General features: G+C 39.8%; 1 protein-coding gene across 3 annotated transcripts in view; it reads left to right on the forward strand.

Annotated features, from left to right (window-relative positions):
- Nucleotides 1–15,980, forward strand: part of LOC133999141 (protein jagged-1a-like) — a 35,025-nt gene that overhangs the window by 8,292 nt on the left and 10,753 nt on the right. For all 3 annotated transcript variants that reach the window (XR_009927372.1, XM_062438317.1, XM_062438328.1), the window contains exons 3-15: nucleotides 204–261; nucleotides 4,602–4,859; nucleotides 5,628–5,688; nucleotides 5,928–6,058; nucleotides 6,908–7,027; nucleotides 8,369–8,482; nucleotides 8,594–8,707; nucleotides 10,659–10,772; nucleotides 10,886–10,932; nucleotides 11,965–12,138; nucleotides 13,960–14,110; nucleotides 14,806–14,970; nucleotides 15,857–15,970. Coding sequence is in view for 2 of the 3 variants with exons in the window: in XM_062438317.1 (XP_062294301.1) it covers nucleotides 204–261; nucleotides 4,602–4,859; nucleotides 5,628–5,688; nucleotides 5,928–6,058; nucleotides 6,908–7,027; nucleotides 8,369–8,482; nucleotides 8,594–8,707; nucleotides 10,659–10,772; nucleotides 10,886–10,932; nucleotides 11,965–12,138; nucleotides 13,960–14,110; nucleotides 14,806–14,970; nucleotides 15,857–15,970 (1,621 nt within the window). In the remaining variant the exon portion in view is untranslated. The remainder of the gene's footprint in view (nucleotides 1–203; nucleotides 262–4,601; nucleotides 4,860–5,627; nucleotides 5,689–5,927; nucleotides 6,059–6,907; nucleotides 7,028–8,368; nucleotides 8,483–8,593; nucleotides 8,708–10,658; nucleotides 10,773–10,885; nucleotides 10,933–11,964; nucleotides 12,139–13,959; nucleotides 14,111–14,805; nucleotides 14,971–15,856; nucleotides 15,971–15,980) is intronic.

A 15,980-nucleotide genomic window follows, 5' to 3' on the forward strand; every position in this document is an offset into this window, starting at 1 on the left:
CTAATTTATTAAGGTAATTAAATAGTGATTAGTTCTCTAAATGTAATTGATTTCTCTTTTTCCCGCCTAATTAATCAATTAGTGACATCACAGCTTCCTGGAGACTAAAGTGATGTCATCAGTGATGTCATCAGTATTTAACTGAAACTAATTCAGAGGATCAGTTTAATATTTTTAACCCTTCGCTCTCCGTCTCTCTGCAGAGATCGTACACGTTGATCGTGGAAGCTCTGGACTTCAACAACGACTCTTCATCCGGCAGTGAGTATCATCATCATCATCATCATCATCATCATCTTTTCATCTTCCTTCATCTTCCTTCATCTTCCTCATAGACTGTATATAAAATGGACGTAACATCTGTGACGTCACCCATTGGTTTGTGGACTGCTGCTCGGAGGCCAATAGTATCGGATCTGAGCAGCGCCATCTTGAACATTTCAGGTGCATGCTGGGAAAAAAAAAAACAGGGATTCTACTTATATGGGCATCAGGAGGAGCATGAGGCGCCCTCCTGAACCTGTGAACCAATCAACCTGTCAATCACCACGTAGCCACGCCCTAATGCATACCCTGCTTTATCGTCACATATAAAATCAGGGAGGCCAAAATGTCCCAAATGAACATCATACTGCATTGAAGAAGGCTTTAAACTAGCGATTGAGACCATAAACACATTTTGAAAACGTTTACTGAGGTTAGAAATCAAGTGAGAAGTTGGTGAATTCTCCATTGACTTGTATAGAGACGGAAGTCCTTTTGACACCAAAACAGTCGCCCCCTGGTGGCCTTTTGATAGAATGCAGTTTTAAGTTACTTCCACGTTGGCCTCATTTCAGAGGACCAGAACTCCCCGCCTGGTCTTCCTTCATCTTCTCTCCGCTCAAAACAAACATGACCTTTGACCAGCGAGCTCGCCGCTGCAGAGTGATGTCACGTCTATGTGAAAACCTGCAGAGCGTAAACACTGAAATATATCAGAGGTTATTATGGTCTGTTACAGTCAGAGGTTATTATGGTCTGTTACAGTCAGAGGTTATTATGGTCTGTTACAGTCAGAGGTTATTATGGTCTGTTACCATAGAAACATGTGAGAGTAATGAGTTAATAATTTAATGTTGAGCTTTAAAAGTTTAATTATCTGTTTATCAATTCCAATTAAGAACATTTAAAGACCTCAAACTGAACTTTTCAACTTTTTTTGACCCTTTACAAACTAAATGATTAACAATAAAAACACTTAAGGACATTTAAAGACATTTAAAGACACTTAAAGACATTTAAAGACACTTAAAGACATTTAAAGACATTTAAAGACACTTAAATACACTTAAATACACTTAAAGACATTTAAAGACACTTAAAGACATTTAAAGACTCTTAAAGACACTTAAAGACATTTAAAGACACTTAAAGACACTTAAACTCTGCGTCTCAGTCTGAATTTTAAACCCTTTCCTGGACTTCCTGTTTATTTATAGAATGAATATAATAATATATCCTGTGTGAGTGTCTGAGTCTCAGCAGCAGCACAGTGTTGGCTCCCTGCTGTATTTGGCGTCTCGTTAGGAACCATTATAGAGCCGGTGTGAAGCTGCTGCTGAAGAGGAAGAGGAAGATGAAGAGGAAGATTTTAGAGCTTAAAGGTCGAAGATGAAACTGCTGCCGAGCCAAAAGAGGAAAAACAAATATTTACTCAGAGTTTAACGTCAATGAGCCAAAATGTGTCCGAGAGGCTTTAATCTGCTGCTGCTCACAAAACACCATCATCCTATTTATAGTTTATTATTTATAGTTTATTATTATATAGTTTATTATTTATAGTTTATTATTATATAGTTTATTATTTATAGTTTATTATTTATAGTTTATTATTATATAGTTTATTATTTTAAATCTTATTATAATATAGTTTATTATTTATAGTTTATTTATAGTTTATTATTATATAGTTTATTATTTTAAATCTTATTATAATATAGTTTATTATTTATAGTTTATTTATAGTTTATTATTATATAGTTTATTATTATATACCTTATTATTTATAGTTTATTATTTATAGTTTATTATTTATAGTTTATTATTTATAGTTTATTATTTATAGTTTATTATTATATACCTTATTATTTATAGTTTATTATTTATAGTTTATTATTTATAGTTTATTATTTATAGTTTATTATTATATACCTTATTATTATATAGTTTATTATTTATAGTTTATTATTATATACCTTATTATTATATAGTTTATTATTTATAGTTTATTATTTATAGTTTATTATTTATAGTTTATTATTTTAAATCTTATTATAATATAGTTTATTATTATATACCTTATTATTATATAGTTTATTATTTTAAATCTTATTATTATATAGTTTATTATTTATAGTTTATTATTTATAGTTTATTATTCTATAATTTATTATTTTAAATCTTATTATAATATATTTTATTATTTTATATTAACTTTAAGAACCAAATACATTAAATTGTACTCAGTGAACACAGTTAAAGCTTCCTTAAACAATTATAAATAAGATACTAATAATAATAATAAACTTTATTTATTGAGCAGAGAAAAATACATAAAAATACAATAGAATAAAATAACAAGATCCGGCGCTGCAGTTCCTCTGACGGCCACCAGGTGGAGTCAAGAGTGGTGAGATTATTAAAGCGAATGTTAAAATATTAACAAATCTCTAATTTACAGCTTATTATTAAATCATGAAGAAACTTTTTTAAGGCTCAAACTTTCCCATGTTCAGTTTTATATTAGAACAACGATTAATAATCAACTAATACGATAATAAATTAATCGTTTTTCGACTTTTTCCCCCCCAAATTTTCTGATTCTAGCTTCATACATGTGAATATTTTCTGGTTTCTTGAGTCTAAACGAGACATTTGAGGTCTTTGAGAAACACTGAACCTCATTTTTTAATTTCACAATTAATCAATGCGTACACTTTGATTGACAGGTGTCTCGGCCAATCACAGTCGGTCGTGATCCATCGAGCATCTTCAGCCACTTTTAGTCCTAATGAGCTTTTTCTTCAGTTTAATTACAACAATAAAAACAATGAAGACGATGTTAATATAAAATAAATGAAGCATATTTCTACATATTCCATACAGAACATTTAATTATTATTAATTAATAAGTATAAATAATGTATAAAAGTCAAACTCATGAGACATAAACTGATATATAAACATGTTAAAGTTGGGTTTGGGTCTCTTGGAGTGGACAGGAAGGTCAGGCTGAGTTTGTCGTGCAGGTGTCGACTCCGCAGCTCGTCTTCATCGATGAAGTGCCAGCTTTGAATATTTACTCAAATCTTTCGGTTCGGAGCCGATCCAGCTGCGTTTTCTGCTGCCTGCGTGTTATTCTGAACCTTCCCGTGTCGATGTGAAGCATCACAGTTTGCTCTCAGACCGACGGCGTTTCGTTACCTGCTGCCTGCTTTCTGGATTCATGATGATTTCAGTCCAGCACACTTTCCACCCGGCTGGTGAAATACCACAGAACTGCTCCGAGAGTTCAGACCAACCACGCTGGAAGATTACAGAAGATTATTATTACTCTTTATTTCATTTTTAGCCCTTACATACTGCTGGTATATACTTTCCTTCCTTCCTTCTTCCCTTCCTCTCTTCTCTACATTTCTCCCTTCCTTCCATCTGTCCTTCTTCCCTTTCTTCCATCTTTCCTTCCATCTGACCTTCTTCCCTTCCTTCCTTCCTTCCATCTGTCCTTCTTCCCTTCCTTCCTTCCTTCCATCTGTCCTTCTTCCCTTTCTTCCATCTTTCCTTCCTTCCGTCCTTCCTTCCTTCCTTCCATCTGTCCTTCTTCCCTTTCTTCCATCTTTCCTTCCATCTGACCTTCTTCCCTTCCTTCCTTCCTTCCTTCCATCTGACCTTCTTCCCTTCCTTCCTTCCTTCCATCTGTCCTTCTTCCCTTTCTTCCATCTTTCCTTCCATCTGACCTTCTTCCCTTCCTTCCTTCCTTCCATCTGTCCTTCTTCCCTTTCTTCCATCTTTCCTTCCTTCCGTCCTTCCTTCCTTCCTTCCTTCCTTCCTTCCTTCCTTCCTTCCATCTTTTTTACTGATCCGGCCCACATGGGATCAAATTAGGCTGTATGTGGCCCTTGAATGACTTCCTTCCTTCCTTCCTTCCTTCCTTCCTTCCTTCTTTCCTTCTTTCCCTGTATGTGGCCCTTGAATGTCTTCCTTCCTTCCTTCCTTCCTTCCTTCCTTCCTTCCTTCCTTCCTTCCTTCCTTCCTTCCTTCCCTGTATGTGGCCCTTGAATGACTTCCTTCCTTCCTTCCTTCCTTCCTTCCTTCCTTCCTTCCTTCCTTCCTTCCTTCCCTGTATGTGGCCCTTGAATGACTTCCTTCCTTCCTTCCTTCCTTCCTTCCTTCCTTCCTTCCTTCCTTCCTCCCTTCCCTGTATGTGGCCCTTGAATGACTTCCTTCCTTCCTTCCTTCCTTCCTTCCTTCCTTCCCTGTACGTGGCCCTTGAATGACAGTGAGTTTGACCCTCCTGGTTTATATCCAACCTCTCCTGACCCAGTCTCTCCCGTCCTCAGGTGTGGGCGGCGCTCTGATAGAGAAGGCGGTCCACTCTGGGATGATCAACCCGAGCCGTCAGTGGCAGAACCTGAAGCACACCGGACCGGCGGCTCAGTTCCACTTCCAGGTCCGGCTCAGCTGTGACGAGCACTACTACGGCTTCGGCTGCAACAAGTTCTGCAGACCCAGAGACGACTTCTTCGGACACTACGAGTGCGACCACAACGGGAACAAGACGTGTCTGGACGGCTGGTCGGGTCCGGACTGCAACACCGGTGAGACTCTGAGCTTATTAACCTTCGTGTCTTTCCTTCTTCCTCCCTTCTTTCCTTCCTTCCTTCCATCCTTCCTTCTTCCTCCCTTCCATCCTTGTCTCTTTCTTTCCTCCTCCCTTCCTTCTTTCCTTCATTTACTTCCTCCCTCCTACCTTCCCTCCTTTCCTTCCTCCCTTCCTTCTTTCCTTTCCTCCTTTCCTTCCTTCCTTTCCTCTTTCCTTTCCTACCTACCTTCCTTCCTTCCTTCCTTCCTTCCTTCCTTCCTTCCTACCTTCCCTCCCTCCTTTCCTTCCTTCCTTCTTTCTTTCCTTCCTTCCTTCCGTCCTTCCTTCCTCCTTTCCTTCCTTCTTCCTTCCTTCTTCCCTCCCTCCTTCCTTCCTTCCTTCTTTCTCCCTCTGTCATTATTTCCTTCCTTCCTTCCTTCCTTCTTCCTCCCTTCCATCCTTGTCTCTTTCTTTCCTCCTCCCTTCCTTCTTTCCTTCCTCCATTCCTCTCTCCCTCCCTCCTTCCTTCTTTCCTACCTTTCTTCCTCCCTTCCTTCCTCCTTTCCTTCCTTCTCCCTCCTTTTCTCCCTTCCTTCCTCCCTTCCTTCCTTGAGGACAACAGGAGGGTTAAAGGAGCAGTTCACAGTTTCTAACCTGTTCATACTGACGATGCTTTCATTTATATTAATATGAACTGTGTGTGTGTGTGTGTGTGTGTGTGTGTGTGTCTGTGTGTGTGTGTGTGTGTGTGTGTGTGTGTGTGTGTGTGTGTGTGTGTGTGTAGCTATCTGCAGGCAGGGCTGCAGCACTGAACATGGATCCTGTAAAGATCCTGGAGAGTGCAGGTAAGAAAACACGTAGTTTACAGTTAGTTTATTATGGGATGGAAACACAGACTTTAGTTGAGTTTTTTGCATTAAAGATAAATAAATACTGTAACTGAAACCTTGTGTGTGTGTGTGTGTGTGTGTGTGTGTCTGTGTGTCTGTGTGTGTGTGTCTCTGTGTGTGTGTGTGTGTGTGTGTGTGTGTGTGTGTGTGTGTGTGTGTGTGTGTGTGTGTGTGTGTGTGTGTGTGTCTCTCAGGTGTCTGTACGGATGGCAGGGTGAATACTGTGATCAGTGTATCTCTCACCCCGGCTGTGTTCACGGCAGCTGTGTGGAGCCGTGGCAATGTCTGTGTGACACTAACTATGGAGGACAGCTGTGTGACAAAGGTACACACACACACACACACACACACACACACACACACACACACACACACACTATTATTATTAATATTATTATTTATTATTTATTATAACTTATTATATTATTATTTATTATAACTTATTATTATTTATTATAACGTATTATTATTATTATTATTATTTATTATAACGTATTATTATTATTATTATTTATTATAACTTATTATTATTATTTATTATAACGTATTATTATTATTATTATTATTTATTATAACTTATTATTATTATTTATTATAACATATTATTATTATTTATTATAACTTATTATTATTTATAATATCTTCTTCTTCTTCTTATTAGTATTATTTATTATAACTTATTATTATTATTATTATTATTATTTATTATAACTTATTATTAGTAGTAGTAGTATTTTTTATAACTTATTATAATTATTATTATTTATTATAACTTATTATTATTTCAGTAGGAAGAATTTATTTTTTTACAGAAATGTCGTCAGATTGGTTGAAGCTCTGAAGAGAAATGTGTTTATAACTGATTTATATTTATAATTGATTAATAAGAGTATTGATGATGTCATGTTGTTGTCTATAGATGATTAATAACAGTATTGATGATGTCATGTTGTTGTCTATAGATGATTAATAACAGTATTGATGATGTCATGTTGTTGTCTATAGATGATTAATAACAGTATTGATGATGTCATGTTGTTGTCTATAGATGATTAATAACAGTATTGATGATGTCATGTTGTTGTGTATAGATGATTAATAACAGTATTGATGATGTCATGTTGTTGTCTATAGATGATTAATAACAGTATTGATGATGTCATGTTGTCTATAGATTTGAACACGTGCAGGACTCGGCAGCCTTGCCTGAACTCAGGAACCTGCAGCAACACAGGACCTGATAAATATCACTGCTCCTGTCCTGAAGGTTTCTCTGGAGTCAACTGTCAGAGAGGTGAGGCTCATGTTATACTGTCAGAGAAGTTAGACTCATGTTATACTGTCAGAGAAGTTAGACTCATGTTAGTGACTGTTATACTGTCAGAGAGGTGAGGCTCATGTTATACTGTCAGAGAAGTTAGACTCATGTTAGTGACTGTCAGAGAAGTTAGACTCATGTTATACTGTCAGAGAAGTTAGGCTCATGTTATACTGTCAGAGAAGTTAGACTCATGTTATACTGTCAGAGAAGTTAGACTCATGTTATACTGTCAGAGAAGTTAGACTCGTGTTATACTGTCAGAGAAGTTAGACTCGTGTTATACTGTCAGAGAAGTTAGACTCGTGTTATACTGTCAGAGAAGTGAGACTCATGTTATACTGTCAGAGAAGTTAGACTCATGTTATACTGTCAGAGAGGTGAGGCTCATGTTAGTGACTGTTATACTGTCAGAGAGGTGAGGCTCATGTTATACTGTCAGAGAGGTGAGGCTCATGTTATACTGTCAGAGAAGTTAGACTCATGTTAGTGACTGTTATACTGTCAGAGAGGTGAGGCTCATGTTATACTGTCAGAAAAGTTAGACTCGTGTTATACTGTCAGAGAAGTTAGACTCATGTTATACTGTCAGAGAAGTTAGACTCATGTTATACTGTCAGAGAGGTGAGGCTCATGTTATACTGTCAGAGAAGTGAGACTCATGTTATACTGTCAGAGAAGTGAGACTCATGTTATACTGTCAGAGAAGTTAGACTCATGTTATACTGTCAGAGAGGTGAGGCTCATGTTATACTGTCAGAGAAGTTAGACTCATGTTATACTGTCAGAGAAGTTAGACTCATGTTATACTGTCAGAGAAGTTAGACTCATGTTAGTGACTGTCAGAGAAGTTAGACTCATGTTATACCGTCAGAGAAGTTAGACTCATGTTATACCGTCAGAGAAGTTAGACTCATGTTATAGGTATGTATATGTATATGTCGTATATCAACGTGATGACGTATGCAACCGTGTCTGAGTACACTTGAGTTTTGGGTAATGTGAGTGCGGGCCAGTGGGGATCAGGGGAGGGGGGACATCCGTGCTTCAGCACCGTACGGATCAAATGGCCCTAGTGTGAGTGCGCCCTTAGTCATTATTTAGTTTTCTGTAACAGTTAAAAACATCACTTTTAAATTGAGAAACTCTGATCAACTATTTAATAAACTAAACGACTGAATCAATTACATCAGATTCATTGATAATAAAGAGTTACAGTTAGTCAGACAACAGGAAATGTTAGTCTCATTATTTCCTGTATAAACCTGCAGCGTTGTGGCTGACTCTTCATCGTTCCTCTTCCTCTTCCTCCATCAGCTGATCACGCCTGCCTGTCGTCTCCCTGTCTGAACGACGGCCGCTGTGAGGAGACCGCTCAGGGGTTCGAGTGTCAGTGTGGCCCCGGCTGGACCGGACCGTCCTGCTCCATCAGTAAGGCCCCCCCCCCCCCCCTCCTTAAATAACCCCCCCCAACCCTAACCCTAACCCTAACACCCCCCACCCAACACTCTTTCTGTCTCTGACGCTTGTGTCTGGTTGCAGATGTGGACGAGTGTCTGGTGAATCCCTGCAGCCACGGAGGAACCTGCCAAGACCTGATCAACGGCTTCAGGTGCAGCTGCCCCCCCCAGTGGACCGGCAAGACCTGCCTCATCGGTCAGTGGGGGGGATATAAAAAGATTTAGTTATAAGCATACAAGTAATACATTAAAGAATAAGAAGACTAAATCTGAACTAGCAAATTCAAGGGAAATTTTGAGTGCCACGGGGCTGCTGCCGGAACGAGTACACGAAGCCCCGTGAAGCCCCGCCCCCTACCGAGTGTCACCTGTCAATCTAAGTCACCACCCCTACCCTAAACATGGATGCTATTGCTGAGAGCTAGCTCGGTTAACTGGCAAAACAGACAGACAGGAATTAGCTAATCACAAAGAAGTAGCTCAGTTTCTGCCCAGCAACAGGTTGCTAAGGGCAGCTAAGGTTCTACGGTTGCTACGGCGATGTGAGAATCTGCTGCCCAGAATTTGGCTTCTGACAAGGTCCCGAACAATTGCAAACTGTGAGAAAACCGTAACTCCTGTCCAAAAACCGAAAACACCGTGAGAGACACAGAAGCCGGCAGATTCTGTCAGTGTTTATTTTATTCAGATACTCCTTAAAATGAGCGCGTAAGCTCAGTGCGAAGACAGAGTGAAATTCATATGAAAAAAAAAGACGATTACATTACAGTCAATGGGGAGCGAGACAGGTATTACCGCCGGTCTCGGCCCCCCCGTTTAAATTTTGTGCAGACCCCGCCTGTCAATGTCACATTTTATGAATCCCAACACCTATGTCTACATTTTGACAAAAAATTATTTGTCTCCTTTTCACGGTTTGGCCGTGAGCTCGAGTTAAAAATAAAAATTAAGGTTATTTTTTACTGCTTCTCACACTCAAGCTAACTGACGCTTCCACTCTAACTTTGAAGAAAAAGTGATTTCCACTCCTCGTTTGACTGCTCATAGTTGGAAAAGTTTACATGTTATGTAAAAACAGTTTGGTGTTTTGGAGAGATCACAAGTTTTCCTCCGTTTTAAAGTTTGAATCACATTTCTACGTGCAGGTATGAGAGAGCTATGTGACTCCGAAAAAAGGTGAAATTTTGTGGTTTAAAAAAAAATTCCCATTCATTTTCAATGGAGAATTTTCCCGGTATTTTGGGAATAACTTGGGGGAAAATTGGAATTTGAAAATTCCAAATAATAGCACCCCTGTCCCGATCGAGGAAGTAAAGGAGGAAGGAGGGAAGGAAGGAAGGAAGGAAGGAAGGAAGGAAAGAAAGAAAGAAAGGAGGAAGGAACTTGCTTTGTGTGAGACAGAAAGCCTCATACAGCAGCAAGTACACCATCGCCTCCATGTCCTCCATTGTTTATGTGTTTGTGTCGCGTAGAAAACAATCGTGCAGCGTTGCTATGACGACGTCTTCAAGTTCTACCACTAGTCCAGTTGTTTCCTCTTTATATAAAACCAGTCCGGTGCTGAGGTTCCCCTCTAATCTCAGAGCGTCTCAGGAGGACTGATGTGGTGTTTGTTTAAGCTTAGCGCCTCCGAACGTTTCTCCGCAGCTGATCCACCGCCGACCGCCGACCGCACGACGCTCTGCCAGCAGCACAGTCTCATCTGCTCAGAGTTTAACACTGAAGACACCCAGCAGGGTTTATCTGACCTCTGACCTCTGACCTCTGGGTTATCACAGCGTCAGGATGAGAAAATAGAAAAATATAGAAAAGATTGAAGGGTGACAGTAAAGCTGGCAACTGTATTGATAATAATCTTTATTTATTATTTATTATATATCCTTATTATTTTATCTTTTTTTTAAAAGTAAATATCCCCCAAATGTTCCCATTTTCAGACTCTAACATCTGATTTTATTTGTCAAACATGAAAGAAAATGTTTTATAATGAACTACATTATTTGGTTTATTGTAGTTTTATTGTTTGTTTTTTGTAGTTTTTTGTTTAGTTTATTGTAGTTTATTGTAGTTTAATGTATTTTAATGTGGTTTATTGTGATTTATTGTTTGATTTTTGTAGTTTAATGTTTTTTATTGTTTGGTTTCAGACGCTAACGAGTGTGCAGAGAACCCCTGCGTCAACGCCAACTCCTGCAGAAACCTGATTGGAGGATATTTCTGCGAGTGTCTGCCGGGTTGGACGGGTCAGAACTGTGACAGCAGTGAGTAACGGGTCTGAACCCTAAACCCAAACCCACAGCCCTCCTCTGTGTGAGACTGGTTCTCTTTATGTTCTTTAAGTGTCTGAAATGTTTTAAACGTTTTATTTCTGCAGATATTAACGACTGTCGAGGTCAATGTCAGAACGGAGCCGCGTGTAAGGTGAGGCCTCTACTTCCTGTTACACACTCATATTTACCCCCATGAGCTGTGTGTGTGTGTGTGTGTGTGTGTGTATTACTGTGTGTGTGTGTGTGTGTGTGTGTCTGTGTGTGTGTGTGTGTGTGTGTGTGTGTGTGTGTGTGTGTGTGTGTGTGTGTGTGTGGTCTCCATGGCAACAGCAGATCAGATTACTCCGTACAGAAAACAAACAGTCTGTCCTCGTTCTTTTCTAAACGTTGATTGTTATAGTTTTTTTTTCTTCTTCTTCTCACAAAGAGTTTTTTGTTTACTGACAGAAGACAGATTATATTTCAGTTCCACTCAGACTGGACACAACTCAGCTTCATCTACAGGAGTTATGGTTCAGTGTCGGCACAGAACAGATCAATCAGAGGGAAAGTTACTGAGCTGCAGATTCATCTAAGTCTGTCTGTAGAGGATTTCATCTTTAACCCTACTGTTCTCCTCTAGTAGGAAGGAGGGAGGAAGGAAGGAAGGAAAGGAGGGAGGAAGGCAGGGAGGAAAGGAAAGAAGGAATGATGGAGGAAAGAAGGGAGGAAAGGAAAGAAGGAAGGATGCAGGAAAGAAGGAAGGAAAGGAAGGAAGGAAGGAAGAAGGAAGGAAAGGAAGGAAAGGAGGGAGGAAGGAAGGGAGGAAAGGAAAGGAAAGAAGGAATGATGGAGGAAAGAAGGGAAGAAAGGAAAGAAGGAAGGAAAGGAAGGAAGGAAGGATGGAAGGGAGGAAAAAGGAAGGAAAGGAGGGAGGAAAGGAAAGAAGGAAGGAAGGAATAAAGGAAGGAAGGAGGAGGGAGCAAAGAAAGAGGGAAGGAGGGGGAGAACGAAGGAAAAATTAAAGAAAGAGGGAGGAAGGAAGGAAAGAAGGAACAGTCAAAAGAGACAGGGTCAATTTGAAACATACAGCAGTGACATTATTCTCCTTTTATAATAAATACTAAAGTCCTCTCTTCTTCTTCTCTTCTTCTCTTCTCTGCTCTTCTTCTCTTCTCTTCTTCTTCTCCTCCCTTCTTCTCAGGATCTGGTGAACAGTTATAAATGTGTGTGCTCTCCGGGTTTCGGCGGCGAGCACTGTGAGGAAGACGTGGACGAGTGCGCCAGCGGTCCGTGCCTCAACGGCGGCCGTTGCCATGACGAAGTGAACGGATTCCACTGCCTGTGCCCACCTGGTTACTCTGGGCAACGCTGTCAGGTGAGCCGTCGCTAGGCAACAAAGCTGGCTAACAGTAACTGGAGATGCTAAATGACACAATGAACTTCTTCCAGCTTTAAGTTTAAAGACCTACTTGTTCTTTCTTTCTCCTCTTCCTCTTATCTTCCTTTCTTTGTTTCTTTCCTTCGTTCTTTCCTATTTTTTCCTTCTTATCTTCTTCCTTGTTTGTCTTTCTTTCTCTCCTCCTCCAACTTTGTGTTATTTCTTTATCCTCTTCCTCCTTTCTTTCTTTCTACTCTTCCTCCTTTCTTTCCTTCTTTCTTTCTTTCTTTCTTTCTTTCTTTCTTCTCTTCCTCCTTTCTTTCTTTCTTTCTTTCTTTCTCTTCTTCCTCCTTTCTTTCGATCTATCTTTCTTTCTTTCTTTCTTTCTTTGTTCCTCTTCCTCCTTTCTTTCTTTCTACTCTTCCTCCTTTCTTTCCTTCTTTCTTTCTTTCTTTCTTTCTTCTCTTCCTCCTTTCTTTCTTTCTTTCTTTCTTTCTTTCTTTCTTTCTCCTCTTCCTCCTTTCTTTCTTTCTTTCTTTCTTTCTTTCTTTCTTTCTTTCTTTCTTTCTTCTCCTCTTCCTCCTTTCTTTCTTTCTTTCTTTCTTTCTTTCTTTCTTCCTTTATCTTTCTTTCTTTCTTTCTTTCTCATCTTTTCATATGCAGAAAAAGGCCCAGTAAAGTAGTGCAACTCATCAAAATGCCTCAAAAGTGAAGCCCAAACATCTGGGTCGCCCCCTGCTGGCTGGCTGCAGTATAGCTCATAAGCCCCGCCCCCTCCATGTTAGCAGATGAGACCTGAAACAAACTAAAAAAATCCAACTACAACATGATTTCTATCACTGTTTGTCCAAGTTTGTTTTTAATTAGTTATAACGGGGGGATGACATCATGATTTACGGCTGACTCTGGCTCCAAATGATGTCAAACAAGCAAGATGGCCGCTCCTGGAAAGCAGATATTTTGGCTTCACAAGAAGAGAAACGTCATCTATTTTTATATACAGTCAACGGTTATGATTTGTGCTAATTTGATATTTTTACAGCAGTGAGAAACTAAACACTATTTCATGAAGAAGGTTAATTTACGACCTACCAGCGAAGGAATGTAAACCTTTGAACAGGACGTTATATTAACATCTGGCAGCTTGCACCAGTTTCCATCTGCTTTTGGTAACTTTTGTTTTTTGCAGATTTGAGCTGAATCCATAAAACTGGAAAAAAGGGGAAAAAATATTGAACTTCCAGATCTTGAAATAGTTGAATAGTTGCTGCAGAAACTTTTCACTTGACTTGAATTGAAACATTTCGCATGTTTAACCTTCGTGTCGTCCTCCCGGGTCAAATTGACCCCGTCTGTTTTGACAGTTCCTTCCTTCCTTCCTTCCTTCCTTCCTTCCTTCCTTCCTTCCTTCCTTCCGTCTGTCCTTCCTCCCTCCTTCTCTCATTCTTTCCTCCCTACGTTCCCCCCTTCCTTCTTTCTCCTGTCCTTCTTTCCTTCCTTCCTCTTTTCCTTACTCCCTCCTTCCTTCCTTCCTTCCTTCCTTCTTTCCTCCATCCTTCCTTCCTTTCCTTCCTCCCTTCCTTCCTTGCTTCTGTCCTTCCTTCCTTAGAGATATATTGTTTTTATCAACATACTGAGCAGATGTTTGACTTTAAATAAGAGATATCATATTCTATGTCATCATATACTGAGCGTGGATCTTGTTACGCTCTCAACGGTCGGTAACTAAGCTGTAACTGGTTACCATGGAGACGTGTATAGAAACAGTAAGATGCTGACATGTATTCTCTCTCTCTCCTCTTCTGTCCCTCTCCACAGTCGGACATCGATTACTGCCTGAACGGTCCGTGTCAGAACGGCGGTCAGTGTTTCAACCTGGCGTCCGACTACGTCTGTAAATGTCCCGAAGACTACGAGGGCAAGAACTGCTCCAGCCTGAAGGACCACTGCCGCACTACGCCCTGCAAAGGTTCACATCTCACTGATCTTTACATCTCATGCTCGGATAGTTTAGTCACAAAATACTTTAAATAGAAAATCTGCATAACTAAGTTCTTGGAAGGTTTGGTGTAATTTGGTGCTAATAACAATGTTCCTCTTTCAATGAATCCCAATTATCCTCGAGTCAAGGAAGGAAGGGAGGAAGAAGGATGGAAGGGAGGAAGGGAGGAAGGAAAGGAGGGAGGAAGGAAGGGAGGAAGGAAAGAAGGAAGGAAGAAAGGAGGGAGGAAGGAGGAAGGAAGGAAAGGAGGGAGGAAAGAAGGAAGGAAGAAAGGAGGGAGGGAGGAAAGAAAGACAGAAGGAGGGAGGGAGAAAAGAAAAGAGGAAGGGAGGAAGGAAGGAAGGAAGCTAGGGGGAGGAAAGAAAGGGAGAAGCAGGGAGGGAGGAAAGAAGGAAGAGAGGAAGGAAAGGAAGGAAGGAAAGAAGGAGGGAGGGACGAAGGAAGGGAGGAAAGAGAGAGGAAGGAAAGAAAGAGAGAAGGAGGGAGGGAAGAAGGACAGACGGAAGGAAGGAAGGAAGGAACAGTCAAAACAGACGGGGTCAATTTGACCCGGGAGGACGACAGGAAGGATCGTTACTTTTTAAACGATACCCAGCTCTATGTCTGAAGTACCAACGACCTCATACGAAGTCTCCCTCTGTTCTTCTTCTTCTCTCCTGCAGTGATTGACAGCTGCACGGTGGCGGTGGCGTCCAACAGCACACCTGGCGGGTTGCGTTTGATTTCGTCCAACGTGTGCGGCCCCCACGGTCGGTGCCGGAGCCACGCCGGCGGACAGTTCAGCTGCGAGTGTCAGGAAGGATTCACCGGCGCCTACTGCCACGAGAGTGAGTTCATAAAGAGTTTGACCAGGACTTTAATTTCAAATCTTGTTTTTAACCAAATTTTTCCATTTGAATTTTTTCTCAGTATTTTGGCATATTTTTGTATTTTCTCTTTTCCTTGGAGAACTTTACTGAACTTTGCTTTAGAGCTGCACTGATTAATTGAGTAATTCCTAATATATTAAATAAATGTCCAAATTCTCTGATTCCAGCTGCTTTAAATTAGCTGTTTATTTAGTTCTCTGTGACAATAAACGTCATCGCGGACTTTGGGAAACATTTTTTATTAATCAAAACAATAACAAACAGATTAATCAATACTGAAAATAATTCTTAGTTGTAGCTCTACTTTCGACTTTTTTCTCCTTAACCAAACATTTCCATTTGAATCTTTTCTCAGTATTTCTCAATATTTTTGTATTCTCTCTCTTTTTCCCTTATAGCACTCTACTGAACTTTGCTTTAGAGTTGCACTGATTCATCAATCAGTTGCCCACTTATTAGATTAATCAGCAACTGATCTGATAATAAATTTATAATTGAGTTAGAAATTAAAGAAAATGTCCAATTTCTAGATTCCAGCTTTTCAAATATAAACATTTTCTGGTGTTTTTAGTCCTTAGTGACAATAAACTGAATATCGTTGGGTTTATTTGGGACATTTGAGGATATTATTTTGGACTTTTGGGATATTAAACACCATTTTCTGGCATTTTTAGACCAAACAACTGATCGATTAATGAAGAAAATAATATAGAGAATTGGGTGATGACAGTAATTGTTAGTTGCGGCTCTACTTTGCTTAAATGTAATAAAATCTAAGTATTATAATCTGTGGTTCTTGTGTGTTCTCATTGGATTTATGTGTGTTTATCTTTGTGTCTTTCAGATATAAATGACTGTGAGAGCGCCCCCTGTCTGAACGGAGGAACCTGCATTGATAAAGTCAGTCTTTATCAGTGTATCTGTGCTGAAGGCTGGAACGGACCCAGCTGCCAGAACAGTGAGCTCCT

Source organism: Scomber scombrus, chromosome 2 (genome assembly GCF_963691925.1).
Source record: "Scomber scombrus chromosome 2, fScoSco1.1, whole genome shotgun sequence".
Lineage (NCBI taxonomy): Eukaryota > Metazoa > Chordata > Actinopteri > Scombriformes > Scombridae > Scomber > Scomber scombrus.